The 21,554-nt window shown below is 41.8% G+C and overlaps 1 protein-coding gene across 4 annotated transcripts in view; it reads left to right on the top strand.

The window, feature by feature from the left end:
* plxna1a (plexin A1a) overlaps window positions 1-21,554 on the top strand; it is a 263,617-nt gene that overhangs the window by 53,124 nt on the left and 188,939 nt on the right. For all 4 annotated transcript variants that reach the window (XM_086214083.1, XM_086214081.1, XM_086214082.1 and 1 more), the window contains exon 3: window positions 5,951-6,133. In XM_086214083.1, the coding sequence (XP_086070209.1) occupies window positions 5,951-6,133 (183 nt within the window). The remainder of the gene's footprint in view (window positions 1-5,950; window positions 6,134-21,554) is intronic.

Below are 21,554 nucleotides of genomic sequence, written 5' to 3'. Positions count from 1 at the left end.
GTGCTTATTGCTGTGTTATGTCTTTTTATTTTGTCGTTGTGACATTAGTGAAACATAAGCTAAAATAAAGGAGTCATGCATTTTTGAAAGGTAAACTTAGTTGAAATGCTAACATTAGCTTCAGCATCCAGAGCAGTAGGCATATTGGTGCAGTGGTTTGCACTGTCACCTCACAGCAAGAAAGTTCTCTTTCTGTGTGGAGTTTGTATGCTCTCCCTGTTCTTACCGGGTATCCACAGTCCAAAGACATCAAGAGGGGACGAGGCTGATTGATACTCTAAATTGACCGTAGGTGTGGCAGTGAGTGTGAATGGTTGTCTGTCTCAATGTGTTGGCTCTGTGATGGACTGGTGACCTGTCCAGGGTGAACCACGCCTCACACCCGAAGGCTGCTTGGATAGGCTCCAGCCCCCTCCGCGACCCTCAAAAGGATAAGCGTTGAAAAATGGATGGATGGATGGATCCAGAGCAGTAGCTCTCAATCACATAGTTTGTCCTCAAATTGCACATGATCTGTGATCAGTGATCAATTGCACATGATCTGTGATCAGCAACACATGAGAGTAATCGTCCCCCCATTAATTTGTCCATAATGTTAAAACTGTGAAAAGTTGCTGGGTTGCATCAACTTGTTATGGGAGGAAGCGCTGAAAAGTTTCTAGTAGTTTCTTCCCCAGCTTTTTTCAGTTTTTGCATTTTTTTTAAAGAATTCGGTATTTCTTTCTTCTATTTAGGCATCCAATAATGTTAAGTCTCATAAAGTTTGAATGAAAAGAAGCTCTTACCAGACTTCTGGTTTAGCACAGAGGCTGAGATTAAATAAATGTCACCACGCATGTTGGTCAAGACGGAGGGCATGAGCACACAGCCTGGGGAAAAAAATGGTCCTTTACTTGGTGCAATATTTAAAAAGTTAAAAAGAAAAGAAAAGATTTTTACCACCCTTTTTTCAGTTTTGGTATTTTTGTTCTGAATGAGGTGTTTTCATGGAGGAGTATTATTGTGTTTAATTTCATAACCAATTAAAATATGAATAGAAGAGTCCATGTAAACCTATCTGGAGTGATTGTTTGAAACTTTCAAGCCATGGATGACTGAAATATGATTAATTCAACTCCCTAAATCAAAGCCTAACACAATTGACACCCTGTTTTTCAAGTTTTTTCGTGCTTGAAAACATTTGTATTAGATTCTGTTCTCTGCTTCAATAAGTCAGTTATATTACTTTTTTTTTTTTTACTTCCAGGCATACGGTCCACTAATACTGAACTATTCTTGTGAAATACTTCAACATAATACCATTTCACAAGTAAACCTCAGGAATTTGTAAGCAAAGTGCTCAGTGAAAGATGAAATAATTATACTGAACAGCTGCCGATGACAAACAACCTGATAGAAGTTGAAGACAAACGGCTGTGTAGGGGCACAACTGGGCTCAGGCCAGTCATTCTGGTCATGTTGCTGAAGAATGCTTCTAAAAATGCTCTTACACCGTGTCAAGTGTGATTGTTTAGCAACAAGATGCAGGCTGCTTGTCCTGCATCGGTGATGCCTCACTGGCAGAAATTTCATGGCAGGTCTTTCCAGATGTGCTGTCCAAGCTCTCCTTCAGAAGTAAAAAGAAACAGGCAGGAAACACACATGAAGATCTTGCACAAATCTGCAGTACACCTTTTATGTTTTTTTCTGTTATATTTTTATAATTGATGTAAAGATAAACTAAAGAGTATTAATGTTGCATCTTAAATTACTAACCATGATGAAAAGGGGGATCACGGTGTGGCTCTTGCCCTCATTTGAGGGGTCTGGTCTGAAGTGTCTTTGTGAATGGCAAGAGCCATTCCTCCAAGGTGGAAAGTTAAGGAACTCTGCAAAGAAATTGGAGTGCAGAATACTGGCAGCAAGTCATCTGTACTGAGTGAGTGTACATGTAAAATATTTGGCTGGAAGAGAGCTGCCGGGAAAACTGGAGAGTGTCTGCAGGCAACAGTGAAGCCCAGTGGAGGGTCCTCTAAGGTTTGGGTCTGCATTTGTGCAAATGGAGGGGAGGCTCCTATGCACTGCTCCACTTAATTACAAAGGCAGCATAGTCTTGGAGTGAAATAGCCATTACTACAAGAAAGTAATTCCTTTGGGTGGATGAGAGAGTCAGAGTGATCTGTGCATAACTAGTTGTCAGTAGCATCTGACGACTAAAGCTTGAAACACACTGGGCCCACCCAGAACACGTAATGTTGCCATAGTGACACTTGTTACAGTCAATCAGCACTGAATTCAGTTCAAGCAGCTACATTGACCATGTCCATCATGGAAGGCACAAACATCACTGTCAGCTCTGTTTTTCTTTCCTTAATGCATACTGACGCCATCCTCTAGGTATTTGAAATAACAGAATCTCCATAGCAACGGTTCTGTTTGTGCTGCGGGACGGTCGAACCTCAGACATATAGTACATACAGTATATCTGTGGCCAGAACAAACAGAGCCAGTGTGGCTGGTTAAAAACGTCCATGCCTCCGATGAAACACATCACGTACATCTCGAAGTGTGTCTCAGGCTCAACTGGCATTTCATCATCAAACCACAACACATGGTTAGCGTCTACTACACGTCTCAGCCTATAGACATTTCATCATTCATGTAAAGCAAAGAGAGCACATTAGCCAAAAGCAGGTGGTAGAAAAATGAAAGTTAGAACAAATCAATGGTTACTATAAAATTAGGAGAGTTGATGTAAGATTTTGTAAAGTCATTAAGTTTTTGGAACACACTTCTTGCCCGAAGTTAGGATACCAAACAATGGAACCGTTTCTGAAATACTGCTCCTGGACAGAAAATTGGTTAAATTATTATTTCTTCAAACGAGGTTCTTTATTCACCTCCATATTATTGACTTGTGAAAATGCTTCAGCGTCTGGACATCAGTGAGTTGCTGAAGGGGGATGATAGAGTGGACAGACTGTTGGAACTACATGTCTACAAGGCACACAACAGCTAGCAGATGTCAGGTCTGTGTGAGGCCGCATTTGTCTGCAGAGAGAACACATCGACTGAATGCTCCACTGTGCCTCAATCTGAGCTGTTGACTCTATGGTAATGATGCAAGTCAGGCTAAACATAACAAACCATTAGCATCCTCAGCATGTCGACGAAAGTGCTTGGAAGATGGCGATCTCATTTTTGCGTGCCTAAGCTAGACAGACACCGGGAATGCAGATTAGTTTATAAGTCTGAGTCGCACCGCATAAATATATCAGAGATGAATGATAATATTACCTGCTACTATATTAAACAATTTATACTCTGATCATGCCGCTTAAAACTTCAGGTTTGACACAAAGTGGACACAGTGGGACCAGAATGGTTTTGATACCCTTTATTTATCTCAACCATCTAGTGGCCTGAAATCAGGATCAGCATTCTAATAACGGAAGGAAGGAAATAAGATCTGAGATTGCAGCAGGCATGCGAGAAACAGATTCCCGCCGGCTAGTCCCTGTGACCCCTTGAAGAAAACAAAAGCGAGGCGTTCTGGTTCTGTTCTGTCTGTATCGGAGGACTCAAGGGAGGCAGTATTGCAGGAATGGAGACCATCCCTCCAAACTATTCTGTCTCTTAAGCTCCACTTGTCCACCCTCCTCCTCCTCTTCCTTCTCTTCATATCAGGCTCCATCTTCTCTGCGTCGCTTCACTTGCCTTACTTGTGTTTACTTGCTCTCGTTTCGCTCCGTTTGTCCTCCTTTCTTCCTGTCAAATTACTCACTCAATAGTTCCACAAATGAGAACATGTTTATACACATCATGCAAAAGCCAAAAAGCACTGTGTCTCAGTGTCTCGCTTTAGCAGTTTTCTTTTGTGAACTGTGGACAGCATTCAGAGAATCAGGTCCAGACATTGTCCGGTGTTACCCCTTGGGGATGGCGCCTGTGTAGAGTGCGCGGGAGGCAGGACATGCTGCAAAAGGTATGCTGTGGATTAACAGATGTATAAGATAGAGACGTTCGAGTTTGAGTTCCATAGTGAAATAAAATAGGCTGTAGGCCTTTTCCGGATATACAGTATGTAGATAATTGCAGGTGATCTCATCAACTCTGTACCCAAGGCATGTAGGAATCCCTCAGGGACTAGAAACTAAGGAAGTTGCAGAATATGCTGCGTCTTGGATGTCCCTCTGTGTGATGTGTAAAGATTGAAGGGACTGAGAGGAGGAGGCCCATGCACTTTCATTCTTCTTCTTCTTCATGAGGCAGTTTGTGAACACCATCAACCTCAGAGCTGGTATAGTCTTAATGAGAGACACACACCAATTAACAGCAGCTGTGTCAGGTTTTTCAATGGCTGGACACAAGTGAGTACATGGGAATTTGGGGGTTTTGACTATCTTCCTAACATACAGCAACTAAAGAAAAGAGTGTAAATAAAGTAGACTCTGGAAGCAGTAGGGTGGTGTGAACTCAACCACGTGTGTGCCGTTAATTTCCAATTAGGGACCAACTTTTATATTTGCCCTTATCCGCCTTCCACAGGGCTAGCACGGATATATTGCATCAGCATATGTGTTTTCCAATATGTGCTGCTATTAGAAACCACTTTTAAAGCAAATAAAATGCAGAAAACAATGCCTATGGGGATTTAAAAAATGGTGTACTGTAGAGTGTCTAGCAGAGAGCGCTCTGGTGCTTCTGCCTTGTTTATTATAGTATTTTATTTTGGTCTTTATTTAAATAGTCATGTATGACATTGTTAGATATTTTTTGAAAAAGCACGTCATTTGTTAAAGAAATAGGCTCTCTTTTCATAGACATATCAGTACCTAAAATTATATATGTATATATAATTATATATGTATATGTGTATGTATATATGTTTATGTATATATGTATATATAAATGTATGTATACATTTTTTTGGGCTTTGAAATCAGTATTGGGCTCAAAAATCCCAAATTGGTTAGAACCTATTGCCAATGAAAACAGAGACAGAATATTGTAGGCCATTAACCTGGTGCAGCAGTCTTGAGCTGAGTTTTGCTTTTGTGTGTTTGCTGTGATGTGTGTTAAATCCTGTGAATATGCTCTTGCTTACTTTCTGTGCGTGTGTGGGTTGACACTCTAATACAGATACTGTTGATTAGCTCCGTTACACATGTCAGTGCTCGGAGAACCCCCTGATGCATACCTAGCTATCACACGCTTTGAATGTCATGCCTATTACACACACATGCACACACATGCACACACACACACACACACACACACACACACACACACACATAAATTAGGCGTGACATATCAACATATCACTGTAGCAATGTACGTATACGAGACACTTTGATTATAATATGCTAATCTGACCTATAATTTACTCCCTGCCATTTCCCTGGCATCTCCTCATGTCCTGCTCATGTGTTTGCCCTCCCTTCCCCTCCCCCTCCCCTTCCTCACGTTTGTTCCTGCTCCGTTTGATTTTCTCCGTGTTGGCTCGTCTCCTATTAGAAGTTACATTGCCAAGGCAGTATACAAAGGAATCAATATTTAAAACATTAGCAAACACTTGTTCATCCATTCAGAGCATGCTGAGATGCTTAATTGCTTGTTTTGACATCATGTATTACACCACTTGCAGTTTACCGAAGCTTCAACTGCACACTGGCGTGGCGTTATTTTTGTCTTTAATCAGACATGGGTATCACTTTCTCACCTTTTCTGTCAACAAAAGAGAAGAATGAAGTTAATTTTCCCAATGATGCCCATTAATTTCACACCGCTCCTCACTAAATCTGCAGCGTTGTGGCTTCACTCCAGCACAATAAAATGTCTAGTAAGCGCTGGGGAGATCGAACGCCTCCTCTATCTTTAAGAATTAATGTTAGCTTAATGAGAAAGGGGATTTAAAAAGTGTTAATGGTGGAGTTAATGGCTTTCTGTCTCTCTGTCTTTCACAATCCAGCCATTGCAGATAGATGATAACTTCTGTGGCCAGGACTTCAATCAGCCTCTAGGGGGCACTACGGCCATCGAGGGCATCCCTCTTTACGTGGACAAGGACGATGGCATGACCTCTGTGGCAGCCTACGACTACCGCGGTCACACAGTGGCTTTCACTGGTACTCGCAGTGGGCGCATGAAGAAGGTAAGCCTCTCTGTGTGCGTGTGTGTGTGTGTGTGTGTGTTGTTCTGTGAATTTTTTGGTGGCATTTTTGGTGAATTATGGACTTCAGTCAGGGCTGTGTGCAGTTTTCTTTCAAGACTGCTGTGCATTTTAATAGTTTGGCTTTTGTCCATGAATGACTTTTTATTCATTGTGCAGTCATTGTGTCAGTCAGTTACAGTTATGATGAAATATGAGTGAAATGGGGATTCTGCTTATCCTATTTTGTCAGTGTGTGTACATGTGTAAATGTTTTCACTATCTGGAATTTTGATGTTGTTTTATTTGCAGTGAACTGTGGTTGTTGCTTTGCTGACAAATGGTGTTGTCATCAACAATGTAATTGCAAACATTATTGGCTTATGTTGTCTTTAAATTAGTCTGACTCATTGGAAGATTGCTGCAGGCATAAGCTTGCTGCTGGGTGACTATTTCAGTCTGCATTCTCCACCCCTTTTCTTTGTGCTGCAATTTTCAAGTCCCCCTTGCTATGTGAAACAGGCACCTCAAGGCAGTAGCAATGTACACATTGAAAATAGCAAGTTTTGACAAAGATTTGAATAAAATAATGTAAATGAGTTTCCATAACCATATGTGGAGTTGTTGCTGAATTCAGTGTAGTGCTATCTCTCTAAAGTTTAAGATTTCAGTCCAGGCTGATTTGGTGACACCCACAGTTACCAGTGGTAACAGCAGTTGTTCAGATCAATTTTGCTGGACTGTTCGTTTCAGCACATAATAATAGCTCAGATAACAGGCACGGCCTCTTCATTTGCCTGGAACTTATTCTGTTTGGCAGAGACTGGCCTCAAGCAAACCAGTGTGTGCTGGTAACATAGCACAAACATTATCTGCATCTCCGACAAAGACATGCAGCCGAATTGGAAAAGTTTGTGGTATTGTGAACAACCCTGGACGGGCGTGAGTGACTTGGTCCAACTGAATGCTCCAGCTGGCCATACTTGGTGCTACCGTTGTGCTGTTGTTAGCCAGTAGTCACTATTAGCTTGGAGTGAAATATACATGGCTGGCTCTTTCTGAATTCTAGAGTCACAGAAGCGATGCATCTTGAGCTGAAGGCACTAATTTTTAAGTACTTGAAAGGAAAAAATATATAATTTTTGTACAAAGTACGGCTTTGATATTGCAGTGCACTCATCACTTGTCCATCATCATAGCCAACCTTATTTGGTGAATGACAGTGACTTAGAAGATATGAATGTAAAATTATCATCAGTGTCTGCCAATGTTTTCACTGCTTTAGCTCTAAGTTTGAATGATTTTGAAACGAGACTGTGAAAAAGAAGAGTCGCAGCTGCTGTAAATCAAGTGTTCAGCCATAAAATAATGTTTCAGTGACAAAGCCAGCTGATATTTGGAGATCACACTGCTCGTCATACGGGAGCTCTCTGGGTTTCGTCTTGGGAGAGTTAATCTAGTCATAGGACTGTCAAGAGCCCCAGAGGGTCTCTGAGTGGCTATCCAGTGGGTGGTGATCTTTTATGTGTCTTCTGAGTTCTGTTAGTGAGAAAACCTGTGTATGTGTGTGTACGTGCGTGCGTGTGTGTTTGTGCATGTAAAATGTGTGTTTGCTTGCAAGCTTTTATCTACAATCGAAGTCCCAAAAATGTGTCATCAATCACAGGCATGCATTCCCATTATGTTCAGCATACTCTCAGCATGCAGTCTGTCTGTGTGTGTGCGCGTGTGTGTGTGCTCCTAAAGTAACCATGTTGAGTAGACCACATGTTGTGTGTGCCAATCAGCTGCTCCTTCATGTGAGATCCAACAGAGTTGCCCCGGCCTTTTTTCTCTGCCTCTCCGGCTCTGTAGGATGCCTCATATGAGGGAGTGTGTGTCACAAGCATCATGAAAACTGAATAAAACAGTCACCTGAGGATGGAAATAATTGAAGAAATATACACGCAAAATCCACTCTTCAATGTCAGCCACATTTACCTTTGAAAGGTTTTAAATAATGCCCCCTGCGTTTTTTTTTTAGAAACATTGTGCTTACAGTTGGGCAGCATGATGTTTTTATTTCAAAAAGTTTTGGTGTTTACATTTTTATTTCCGTCAAATTCTGGCAAAGTCGACTAAAATATTCAGCCGCCACAGTTTGACAGTTTAGGTATTAAGTCTGTGTGTTTCTGTAGGCGATAGGATATTTGTTGCTGTAATGCTGCTGTCAGCTGTGCTTATAAAGGCTATGATAATGTGCACCACACACACACACACACACACACACACACACACACACACACACACACACACACACACACACACTCCTCTCACAGCTTCCTGTCTCTGGTGTTTTGCTAAGTCAACTGAAACCTAGCCCACTAGTCCTTGTGCCTGACCCCTGGACTGTGTCTATGTGCAGATAAATGATTGTGTCTGCGTGCAGTGTGTGTGTATGTGTGTGTGTTTGTGGGGATCAGCAGATCCTGGAAGACATCCCGCTCATCGGAATCCCATTTCCCCTTAGACGGCGTGTCTTCCTGTGCTGGGAGAAAAGGAGGGAGGAAGGTGAATATGAAGATTGTGACTGCCAGTGGCCTCATACAGATCAATGCAGATGCTACAGTCGTCTATATGACCAGGGGATCTGGCGAGACGGGACACCGATTACAATATATCAGCAGCGATTCAGCTGCTAGCTGGTGCCTGTCAGGTCTTTCTAGGGAGTTTTAGCTGTAGATTGGGTTTTTCCCAGTCTAACTGTCAAATGATGGGACTAGATTTGTGGAATTGGATGGAAGGAAGGGATGGAGAGAGATGGCAAGGGTTTTTAAACTTTGTTTCTTGGACTCATGAAATGTAAAGTTGCAGTGTGTGATGTCTACATAGACACCCCTCTCACACTTGTTAGCATTCCTGCAGTGTTCCTTAAATGGGTGCTGAGCATGTCTTGACTGCTGGACACTCTTTATTGATTGATCTATGAACATATAATCACTCATATAAATCTTAAACCCAGACAGTCCATTGAAAGTGTGTGTGTGTGTGTGTGTGTGTGTGTGTGTGTGTGTGTGTGTGTGTGTGTGTCTGTGTCTCACATGTTTGACAGTGTGAGAATCATGAGATTGTGTAAATCTGCTGCTTTTCTTCAGTGAGACTAATCACAATGACTTGACTGCTCAAGCCCCTGGGTTACAACCATTTGACATTTTCATGGTAAATTCACCATCTTTAAAAAAAAAAAAAAAAAGGTCCCACACTATCACTTGATTACATAATAGTATTATCACTTACACGGATCCTTTAAAAACATTTATTTTACACACACACACACACACACACACACACACACACACACACACACACTGATTATATTAGAGAATATACAGTGGGGCAAAAAAGTATTTTGCAGCGACCCATCCTGCAAGTTGTCCCACTTATAAAGATGAGGTCCGTAATGTTCATCACTGGAACACTTCAACTGTGAGAGACAGAATGTAAAACAAAACAAAACAAACAAAAAAAAAACAGGAAATCAAATTGATTGATGATGATTTTCAAAGAATTTATTTGTATAATGGTGCAGAAAATAAGTATTTGATCAATATCAAAAGTTCACCTCAATACTTTGTAATGTAACCCTTCTTGGCAATGACAGAGGTCAAATGTTCCCTTTAGGTCTTCACCAGGTTTGCACACACTTTAGCTGGTATTTTGGCCCATTCTTCCATGCAGATCTTCTCAAGAGCTGTGATATTTTGGGGCTATAGCTGGGCAACACAGACTCTCAACTCCTTCCATAGATTCTCTATTGGATTGAGGTCCGGAGACTTGCTAGGCCACTCCAGAACCTTGAAATGATTTTTAAGTAGCCGCTCCTTCATTGCCCGGGCGGTGTGTTTAGGATCATTGTCATGCTGGAAGATCCAGCCACATTTCATCCTTAGTGCTCTCACTGATGGAGGGAGGTGTTTGCCCCAAATCTTGTGATACATGGCCCCATTCATCCTTTCCTTAATATGGATCAGTCACCCTGTCCCCTTTTAAAGAAAAGCAGCCCCAAAGCATAATGTTTCCACCCCCATGCTTCATAGTGGGTATGGTGTTCTTGGAATGCAACTCAGCATTCTTCCCCCTCCAAACACAGCAAGTGGCAAGAGTTCCATTTTGTCTCATCTGACCACATGACATTCTCCCAATTCTCCTCTGGATCATCCAGATAGTCTCTGGCAAACTTTAGACAGGCCTGGACATGTGCTGGCTTAAGCAGGGGGACCTTTTGAGCACTGCAGGATTTTAATCCATGACGACATGGCGTGTTACAAATAGTAACCTTTGTTCCCGTGGTCCCAGCTCTCTTCATGTCATTGACAAGTTCCCCCTGTGTAGTTATTATGGGCTGTTTCTTCACCGTTCTCAAGATTTGTACCCCACGAGGTGCACGGAGCCCCAGGTGGAGGGAGAGTCATCTTTCTTTTATTTATTCCTTTTTCTAATAACTGCTCCAGCAGTTGATCTCTTCTCACCAAGCTGCCAGCCTATTGTATATTGGCTCATCCCAGTCTTGTGTAGGTGTACAATCTTGTCCCTGGTGTCCTTAGACAACGCCATGGTGGAGAGGTTCCAGTCTGACTGTTTATAGGTGTGGACAGGTATCTTTTATACAGATAACAAGTTCAAACAGGGCCATTAATACAGGCAATGAGTGGAGGATAGAAGAGCTTCTTAATGAAGAAGTAACAGGTCTGTGAGGGCCAGAATTCTTGCTTGGTTGTAGGTGCTAAATACTTATTTTCTGCACCATTATACAAGTAAATACTTTGAAAATCATACAATGTGATTTCCTGGATTTTTTTTTTTGCATTGTGTCTCTCACAGTTGAAGTGTACCTATGATGAACATTACAGACCTCTCATCTTTTTAAGTGGGACAACCTGCCCCACTGTATAAGAATATTAAAGATTATATATAAGAAAATTACCATGATGCATCTCAGAAATTGTCCACTTAAAAATACCACTGCTATCATGTAAAAAAAGGTTTACAGTAGAATACTACTGTAGAAGTGATTGGGACTTAGGGAGGAGTGCCCTGGCTGTAGAATGCTTCTGCCAGTCAGACGTCTCTCATGCCCGCCAGCCAGTGGCCCTACTGTATGTGTGCAGTATACACTCCTGTTCTTTGCTCAGTACTTCAAAGCCACACATGATTACATTTTTTTCAAGCACCACAGTACACCACTTTGTTGGGAGACAAGGTGTAGGTGGGGTACCAGTACTTTTTAACAGCATGAAATTGCACTATGGGTTGCCTTCTGAGCTGCTTGCCAGAAACATCCTTTAAAAAAAAAAAAAAGGAGAAAAAAAACCTCTTCAGATCTTGGTAAAAACCTGGAAATCCTTTCATTCACCTCATTCTGTCTGCTCTTTTGTCTACCTGGGAGAACAAGGCACTCTCGGCGCATCAGGCAAGATGAAAAGAAACTCTCAACAGCCTGAAGTATTTCCAGATTTTAGAAACAAAAAGAGGCAAGCAAGACACAGAGAGAAAGGTAGATTTACTCAGAGTGGTGGATAGGTGAGTGTGTGTCTATGTGTGTGTGTGTGTGGGGGGGGGGGTTGAGGTGGAAATGGTTTCATGTCATTTCATCATTTCACTGCTAGCAGCAAATCCAATTACTTTTCCCTCTCCTTTCTATCTTGGAAGATAGCCTGAGTGACAGGCCCGATTGGAGTACAGCGCCACTGAGGTAACTGTGCCAGCTGCTTGATTGACGCCATGCTGGCACTTCATTGCCTTGAGACAGGGAGGCAAGTGAGACATCGGGGGGTTGGTGGGGCCACTGAGGTGGACCAGGAGTTCACCTGCCCTGTATCCTCCTATTGTGCATCCCCTCCTTAATCCAATCTGCTCTTTGGCTCATGTTCTTTTCTGCTCCTTTCTGACAGCTGTGACAGGTATTAAGACTGTTCTGGCTTACATACGGTGCCTTATTATATCAGCCTTTTAATAATATACAATAAGAAACTTAGGCTTCCCTAGATTTTCAAACTGAGTCAGGATCTTCCCATCTATGTAGATAGGAGACACTTGACATAAAACTTAATATCTACTTGTAACTGCTCAAAGCAATTAGTTGTAGTAAATTTCATCACAGTCATTTTTCCCTCACAACTTTGACAGATTATTTCAGTTGAATATGTATTTGAAGCTTTAAGAACCTAATCCAGTTTTCACACCCAAAAAAGAAAAAAAAAGACAAACCAGGAGGAAAAAAGCCTTTAGCGACCTCTCAGAGCATTCTAGAGCCTCTTTTGTATGTATCAAGACCACTAGGTGTACAACTCGGGATGCACTGATCTGACTTTCAGTCCTGATACCAGAGGATATCGGCCAATATCGATCACCAGTGTGACATCAGTGTTTCATTGTGCGAAAGTGACTGGCACCATCAAGCTTGACATGAACACTGCTTTCATAACAGCATAAAACAAATTGTAACAAGTAAATACAAGTGAACGTAGTAATAAAAGTCAGGATTATGCAGGAAGTACTTGCAGCTCTCTTCATACTGTTAGCTGTCTTTTTAAGCAAAATGTAACCTACTGATCTACTGGCAAACTGCAGATGCATGACACGGACAGACACAAATTAAATTTAGTTGATCGGCTGTATTTGTGTGATATCCAATACAGATGTTTGAGTCTGTATCGGGCAAATATTCAGTATCTACTTGAATCCCCTGGTCTTAGCAGGGTACTACTGGCTCTTCCGGTCCAATGCTGCATCTACAGTCATGTGTTATGTACTACTCCCTCATTTTATACAGTATGTATCAGATTGTGTGGTTACATCACTTCCTGAGAGCATCCTTGTTAGCTGGAGAAGCATTACCATGGTAACAGTTGACAATGATGTGGCCAAACAACAAACTAATTAAGTTTGAAATGTAGACTTTACAGCAGAGCTGACACCTTTCTGTTAAATGGATGCAGTTGTTTGTGCATTGCATTATGGGATATTTACTTTGGCAATTGAATCCAGTTCTAAAGCTGCGTTCTGATCGATCCTCATCCTACATAAGCAGCGCTCAGTACCGCTTGATGCCTGTTCAGGGTATGTCCGCTAAGGGAATTTGGCTCAACCAAATTCCTGCAATCGAGACACCTTTCAACATTACCAACCAAGACATCACTTCCTCTTTTCATTGACTGAGCATGTTTGCTCCCAATTTTTTAGGAGTTCTACTTGAATGACTGGGCTATCAACATCACAGGAGATCACCAGGTGTGGTGTGTGTTTTCATGCTAACATTTTCAACATACTATTTTAGCACATTAAATAAATAGAGCAGTCTATTGGCTGTGCAAGCTTAGTAAAACTAGCTGTCAAAGTGATGAAGCCTAATCTGGAAACATGGGATAGGAGGTAATTTAGCATGTGAATGCTAATTAGCACTAGCATTTAGAGTGGCAGATGATGATTGAAGCAGCGCATCGGCTGCTCAGTCTGGTTAAATGGCAAAAACACCAGGCTGGTAGAGATGATTGATCATCTTTAGTGTGTGTGTGTGTTTGTGTGTGGGTGTGTTTGTGTGTGTGGGTGGGTGTGTGCGCGCATGCGGGGGTGCGCGCGCATGCGGGTGTGTGCGCGCGTGCGTGTGCACGCGCGTGCGTGTGCACGCAGAGACAAGCACAACACCTGTGCCCGCTAATTCCATCTTTATCCCATTAACAAGAGGTTAGCAGAATAATATCCTATTAGTTTCTCTGAATACACAACAGACTGACACCTTCAAGGTTTGTAGTAGGCACATATGATCGTCCACATGCTCACAGAAAATACTCGAATGGTGTCGTGTGATCTCAGAGGTTCTGAAACTGGGTGCTGGTACAGATGTAATACCGCCATACTAATATGTCAGTGGACCCATGTCTCTCTGTGTGAGATTGTCTATGAAAAAAATAGTGTGTGTGTCTGTGTCTGTGTCTGGCCATTATAAGAAGATCTTTCAAAGGTAATATCAGCGCTGTAGGGAGTGATAGTGTTTGAGTGAATTACCATATCCTTGACCATTACTTCTCTGCACTTGTACTCAGAGGGTCCTGTAGTTTTTCTCTCTCTCTCTCTCTCTCTCTCTCTCTCTCTCTCTCTCTCTCTCTCTCTCTCTCTCTCTATCCCCCCCTCTCTCCCTCCCTCCCTCCCTCCAACTGAGATGGGCGAGTTGCCCACAAATCTGTGTCCCTGGAGAAAGACCGTGTTGCAATGTCCTTCACTGTTCTCCCCATTCCCTCTCTCCTCTTCCTCACCCTCCTCTGTCAGTTACTACTTGAGCATTCTCTCAATTCCCGATTCATTAGGCCGAGATAAAATAACAGTCATGCAATCAGTCATCCCTTTTTTGAGGATTAACGGATTTTTTTGAATCCCAACCTCAGTTTTACACAAATACAATGGATGTAAGTTTAATAAAGAAGTCTGCCAATCTCCAGAAAAGTGCCAGAACATTTTCAGTGCACCTTTCTGAAGACACTGCAAGTCTTTAAAACACTTGCAGTATTTTTGCAGTGGAGGGATGACAACAAAACCATTCCATAAATGTAATCCCATTTTTTAATGATGAGGATGGAGAGTGCCGTCTGTGAATGGATTCATCTCAAGAACTTCGTTTTTTGAATGACATGATTTGGACAATATCCTCACCTAAAGTACATTTAAAATGGTTTTCTTTTAAGAAATATTCACAGCTTTATTGATAGTTAGGCCAAAACTACTCCAACATAAAAAAACTCTTGTATTTAACAAACTCAATAAAGTGATGAAGGAATGAGTCCTAATACAAGGAAATAAGATATAATTGGTGAATATCTGGACATATACAAGTGTCAGTGGTTTTTGCTGAAATAAGGTGAGTAAATCACATTTGCCAAGTGTTTGTTTCTTAAAAACAGCGGTTCCAGATCGGCTGAGACTATAAAATGTAGTAGAAAAAAATTGAACCTTTGTCAGCAGCTTACCATCAGGTGAAGATGGGATGATACAGAAATAGTTCTTCATCACTGGCTGTGATTTGAATTACAACAGCAGCCACCTCCGGGACATAGGCTCATTTGAGACAGTTGCTGCTAATGTGCCATTGTGGTTGTGGGTTCAATTCCCAGGTGGACTGTCACTTCATATGTATTACCCCCTGTGTCCTTGAGCAGGGCATTATCTCAGCTGTCCCTCTGGAGGGATATAGAGCAGTGTTAATGGATGGATGATGTGCACGGAGAGCTAGATGGATATATTAGTAAGTTAATGAATCTTTGATAAGTCGGAAGGGTTTTGGTGTGTCGGGGGGGGGGGAGCTTTCAATCACAAAAACCCTTGTAGAGTGGTGTTCTGCCATTACACAAACGTGATCATAGGCCGAACTGAACTGAATAAAAGGGAGTATCCACAGAATTGGTTCAACACAACAAAAATGAATTTATATGCCATTATTTAATTGCTAGTTTGTCGTATGTTTATCAGGTACTTGCACACTTGCTCAGACTGTCGTTCGTTACAGTGGTTTTTATCAGAGCTTCTTCACTGAGAACAGCTGCCTGTTGCAGCTGGAGATAAGAACGATGAGAGCAGTGAGACAAAATCAAAACAGTGAAGCTCATAAAAGAAAAAGAATGGGCACATTTCATTTATTTTCATTATTTCATTGAATGTAAATCTTTAGTAGTACAGTTTAAAAATCATTTTTAACATGTAAATGTGCTTTTCCCTTAAAGGGATAATGTCGAGTGAAAAGATACAGCTGCTGATTTTTTTTTTTTTTTTTTGGCAGACCTCAAATGCATGCATATTTTAGATTTTTTAATTTTCCCTGCCCCACAGTTTCCATCTGCTCTGCCATCTTTCAGAACAGGCTTCCCTCATGATGATGTCATTCTCCTATTATGAACATATTGGCGAGAGGGAAAAATGTGCAACAACAAATAACCCAGCCACTTTAGAAAAATCTGGGCTCCCTAAACTGTGTCGACATCACCGGTGTCTCGCCGCCGGGGCATACGCGGTCACGGGTGCAGACACACACATATGCAGACACTCAGGAAGAGCCAGCGATGTAGTCAGACAGCTGTGGTGCTGATGACCAGTGTCAGGTGCCGGTGGCCTGATTCAAGCTGGCTAACCCCTCCACATCACAACACGTGTCTGCACAGATACAGGAGGTGATGGGCGGACATGTGTCTGTGCATCTGGAGAGCAACTGGGTGGGTATGTTCGACACACACGCACACAAACACACACATCAAGGGCGACATGCATCTGGTGTGTGTTTCAGTAATAACGTTAAGGGAAGCATACTGCCTGAAAGTGTGTGTCTCTTGATGTCTGATTAGAGGGCAGGGAACTATTCCACTATGTGTTTGTGTGTGTATCTTAATCTTTTACATAATCTTTTGCACATCCACGGAAGGATGCAACCTGTGTGTGTGTGCGTGTGTGCGTGTGTGTGTATACATCTGATTAGAGGGCACATGCCGGAAAGGTTGGAGACTGTTAGAGGGAGTGTGTGTGTGTGTGTGTGTGTGTGTAATAGGACCATAGAGGGTCATTTGTTTGTGTTCATATGTGCATATCAGTCCTTGAGAGATTCTGATCCTTAGATTATAGAGAACCTCACATTCAAATGTGTGTGTGTGTTTGTGTGTGTGTGTGTGTGTGTGTGTGTGTGTGTGTGTGTGTGTGTGTGTGTGTGTGTGTTTACATATCGTAGCAGCTGTGCTTTCCTCATGTCCTCATGAGTTGCCCACCTGATGCCAGGGTGGGCAGCTGCCACACTAACAGCCCACTACACAAACACACACACACATACACACACACACACACACACACCCACACACACACACACACACACTGTGCCAGTGAACTTTTTATCCTGTGTACGTATGTGTGTGTTTGCTGCAGAGGGGAAGAAGAGAAAACGGCAGCTGCAGTGTAAAGCCTTCCTCAACTGTTCCTCTAGACTACCCCATCTGTCTGTCCAATAACACACACACACACACACACACACACACACACACACACACACACACTAATGCATACACAAAGTCCTTCTGTCACCTTATCAGACACACATGGCGTACTTCACACTCACTTGGGCCTGTCACGGCAATGATGTGTATTCTCTGTACGTGTCTTATATGGGAGGAAAACTTGTGTTAACCATAAAGCAGCATCGTCTGTTTCCTTGTTCTATAGAGGTCATGAAGAACATCAGAGATCAGACGAACACTAGTCCTTATTTGTTATGTTAACTAAGTAGGTCATGTGATCGCTGGCATGTGTCTGTTTTTTTAGTGAAATGTCTGAAAAATTTGTGTACAGAGTCTGAAGAAATGTGGTGGAAAGATTACAAGGATAGTGATAGTGATGTTTTTGAAGGTGATCTGGATCTGTTCTTGGCACACTGGCAAGATATAACGCTGTGGCATTCGCAGTATAGGTATAATAGTTAGTTAATTCTTAGTTAACTGTTGCTTCATTAACCATTAGTTAACAGTTAATTGATGTGTCCATCAGGCACTTTCCAAACATGTTCACGTCAACTTTAAGTTGAGGACATTTCCTTGAGTCCATGTGAAATAATTTTTGGCCTCAGAAATTCATCTCAATTGCATTTTAGATCCAGAAGACCTATTTTAACTGTTTGGGGAGAAAAGTTGTTTATACTCTGTATCCACATTGCCTCCTTGACTACTATGTCCTCTCTGGATGCGCTTCTACTTTTTAGATTCAGGTTCATTTAAAAAAAAAAAAAAATTGGCTTTCACAGGTTCGTCTTTGTGCCAGCGATTGGCCAACATTTTTCATCAAGGTTGCGTGTGCTGTGGCTCTGCTGCTCCTCTTTGGTCTGATAGACTGCCAGTCCTGTCTTGTCCAACTCCAGGACGTGACCACAGAACTCTGATGTACTGAGCATTTGGGAAGTTGTACAATTTGTAGAAATACAAATTGTTTCATGATTTTTTAATGAAACCATCTTGATAATGATGGATATATATTTATTACAGACAAAATAAATCCTGTTTACATACATGCACATACACACTCCATTTGTGTTTGGGTTGTTGTTTTAAAACCACACAAAAGTACTGTATTGTTTCAAGATTTGGTGACTCTGAAATGCTAGTAACTGATGTTTTTATGTGAACTATGGGCGAAGTATCTTCACAACAAATTTATATCAGGTATATGATTACAAATATAGTAAGTTCTACTACTACATGTGTAGTTTTGACACAATCATTGTCCTTCACTCAGCATGTTTTAGTCTGTATCAAAGGCAAACACAAGGACTGTGTGTGTGTGTGTGTGTGTGTGTGTGTGTGTGTGTGTGTGTGTGTGTGTGTGTGTGTGTGTGTGTGTGTGTGTGTGTGTGTGTGTGTGTGTGTGTGTGTGTGTGTGTGTGTGTGTGTGTGTGTGTGTGCGCGCGTGTGTATTCTAGGGGTCAAGGGGATGTTACCAAATACAAAATAAGAAGGTTGAGTGCGAGACAGAGTGAGTCGGAGCATTGTCCTTGATTATGTTTATGATATTGATTGGCTGTTCTCCAGAAGCTTCCTGATTTCTGATTCGGACACTTGTGAGTACCTTGATTGCTGCAAAGAACATCTAATGCTTCGAGTGGCCTCTGCAATCAAGGACAATGACCCTCCACTCCATGTACTCCTCTCTCTCTCTGTCCTTCTCTATCTCTCTCCCTCGCTTTTTCAATCGTCTCACACGCACATGCACATTTGCGTACTTAAATGACGTTCCAACACAGACCATCAGTTCTGAATTTACTTTTCAGATATCTGTCATTTGTAGACATCAATTTGATCTAGAAAAACAACCATACATAATGTTTCTCCACTCCCTCACATTGTGTCTGATACAAGCTGACACTTACACGGTCATGAGCAATCTGGAATAGTCATTGAATTTTGATATCCCAAGCCTGGAAAAGTAAATAATGCCAGAATGTTTTTTAGAAAAATTGTAGAAACGCTAAGGTTTGACATGGATTATAATAATAATTGATATATGTGTAAAAATGTGGCTGAACCCAGTATATGCCTGCAGGACTGCAACATCGTGCTACAAGGGGAAAAAGACAGTAAACGTGTGTATCAAATGACTAGCATGCACTGTGTAGCTGCTCCAACTGATTACATCAATGGATCCATTGCATGTCACGGACAGACCGGGTGTATTTCAAGCAGGTGTTGATAGTTTTAGTGTGTCACAGGAGCAAGAGTTGATGCTTGTGCTGCATTTGGGCCCTTAGACTTGTGTCACTTTCAGGTCTCCCAGCTGTAGCTCTGAGTAAATTACCAACTTATTAATGGTTAGCTAGCTTCATTCAAAATCTTCCTGATTTTGACTCATTTCCGGTTGATCAACCAAATTATGGCTGCATATTCTTAATGTCTACGTTCATCTCCGGTGTGTTTTCCTTCCTCGTGCCTCATCTGTCTTTGAACTATTCAACTCCTCCTCCCCTTTGGGTTTGATTTCCCCAATTTCAACTGAGCTGGTACACAAGCAGAAACCCAGATTATACAATGGTGGACTACCTTGGCTGCATGCCTGTTGAGCTGCATCAAAGAATTTGAAAGTGACTGTGAGATTTCAGTTAGATTTTCTCAGGGAGGAAATATGCAAACAGATAAACACACATTAAGGCAGACAGACAAACCGATAAGCTTGTGGAGCGCTACTGGGTAAATATATGCAGGTGGATAGAGAGAGGACAAAGACTCGACCAGAGCTGGGGTTCTGCCATCTGGTGTGTGTGTGTGTGTGTGTGTGTGTGTGTGTGTGTGTGTGTGTGTGTGTGTGTGTGTGTGATTGCGTGCGCACGCTAGAGAGAGACGGAGAGAGTGAAAGAGAGCAGGAGCGAGCTTCCATTGTGTGTGGATACAGCGGAGAGAATGACTTAGATTACCAAGACTGATATCAGAGTCACACTCTAGGACACACTCAAAGTACACACACACACACACACACACACACACACACACACACACACACACTACCTGTCTATCTGCAGCATTTTGGGTTTCATCAGGAAGTACACAAACCTTTTAGATGAAAGGAAGGCAACCCTTGCATTTTGTGTGTGTGTGTGTGTGTGTGTGTGTGTCAAGATTTTCCCTCTAATTGAAGTGTACAGTGACTTGGCAGGCTGATGTTATAGAGTCATGTGTAGGGACAATGGAAGAGGAGAATCACAAGAGAAGGGAAGGATGAGTTGCAGAAAGAAGCAATGATAGAGGAAAGGAGAGAAAGTGAAGACAGAAAAAGGATGGAGATGTGTGTGGTGGGAGGGTTGAGGGGTGGGGGAGAATGGCAATGAGCTGATGGAAAGAATTAGACAGTAACAACAGAACTAATGGAGTTAGCTTCCCCCCAGCGGATCGTAATGCAACACAATTACATCTCGGATACCACTTCATATGTTCTGAGTCATATTTCCAAATGACTCTGCTTTATATATGATGAGGACATTCCTTTTAGCCTTTTTATTAAAACTAAATTAACTCGGCACGCATCATCTTCTCAAAACAGCCATATTGTTGGCCGCGCGGCGCAGCTTAGCAAGGCTGTCATTTTTTAATATCTTGACAATTTTTTTCCCATCTTTTCTTTTGTACTTGTCATTGTTTGTCTGTCTGTGCCTCAGCCATGGTTGTTTGTGGTATCATGTGTGTTAGTTGTCTCTCACACACATACACACACACACACAAATTAATTCTCCAAAATGAAAAGGCTTAATCTACTCAGTGTTGTCGCTTTTGTGTGTGTGTGTGTGTTTGTTTGTTTGTTTGTGCGTGTTAGTGCGCGCGCACACGCACGATTATGTCTCCTGATCACCTTTTGAGGCGAGCAAAAGTTATTCAGCTCTTTCAGATCACCAGGCAGCTCGTTAGATTGTAGTGTGTGTGTGTGTGTGTGTGTGTGTGTGTGTGTGTGTGTGTGTATTGACAGCCTTTGTGTTCTCTCCTCATTTCCTTCCAGTGTCTAAATTTAAATCTACGAAACTCTTGGATCCAGTTGTTAGAGGTGTTATATTTTCACCATATGATGACAGTTTTTTTTTTTTTTGTGCTGAATAGATGATTTAGATTAAAATAGAGCAGAGTGGTAAAATATTCATGCAAACAACCTGACTTTACAATCTGCAGCATAAAAAAGCTCCTTGTTCTTTTTCTTCCCATTTAGTTTTGATGTCTTAATGATCCTTTTCATGTTTTGGGTCAGTTCTGACATCTATAAATGTCTTATGTTTAAGAATTTTGTATAATTACCAGCATTTGCCTTTTACTCAAAATCATTTGCCTTTTATGTATTAGTCTTTTATAAATGTTTTTTTATTTTTTTGATGCTACCCACCAGCAATCATTCATTTGGC

The sequence above is a fragment of the Aulostomus chinensis genome, chromosome 9 (genome assembly GCF_037954235.1).
Source record: "Aulostomus chinensis isolate RoL2024-O1b breed Wild chromosome 9, RoL_Achi_v1.0, whole genome shotgun sequence".
Classification (NCBI taxonomy): Eukaryota; Metazoa; Chordata; class Actinopteri; order Syngnathiformes; family Aulostomidae; genus Aulostomus; species Aulostomus chinensis.
The sequence above is the reverse complement of the archived record's forward strand: the minus strand, read 5'-3'. Positions and strand labels throughout refer to the sequence as shown.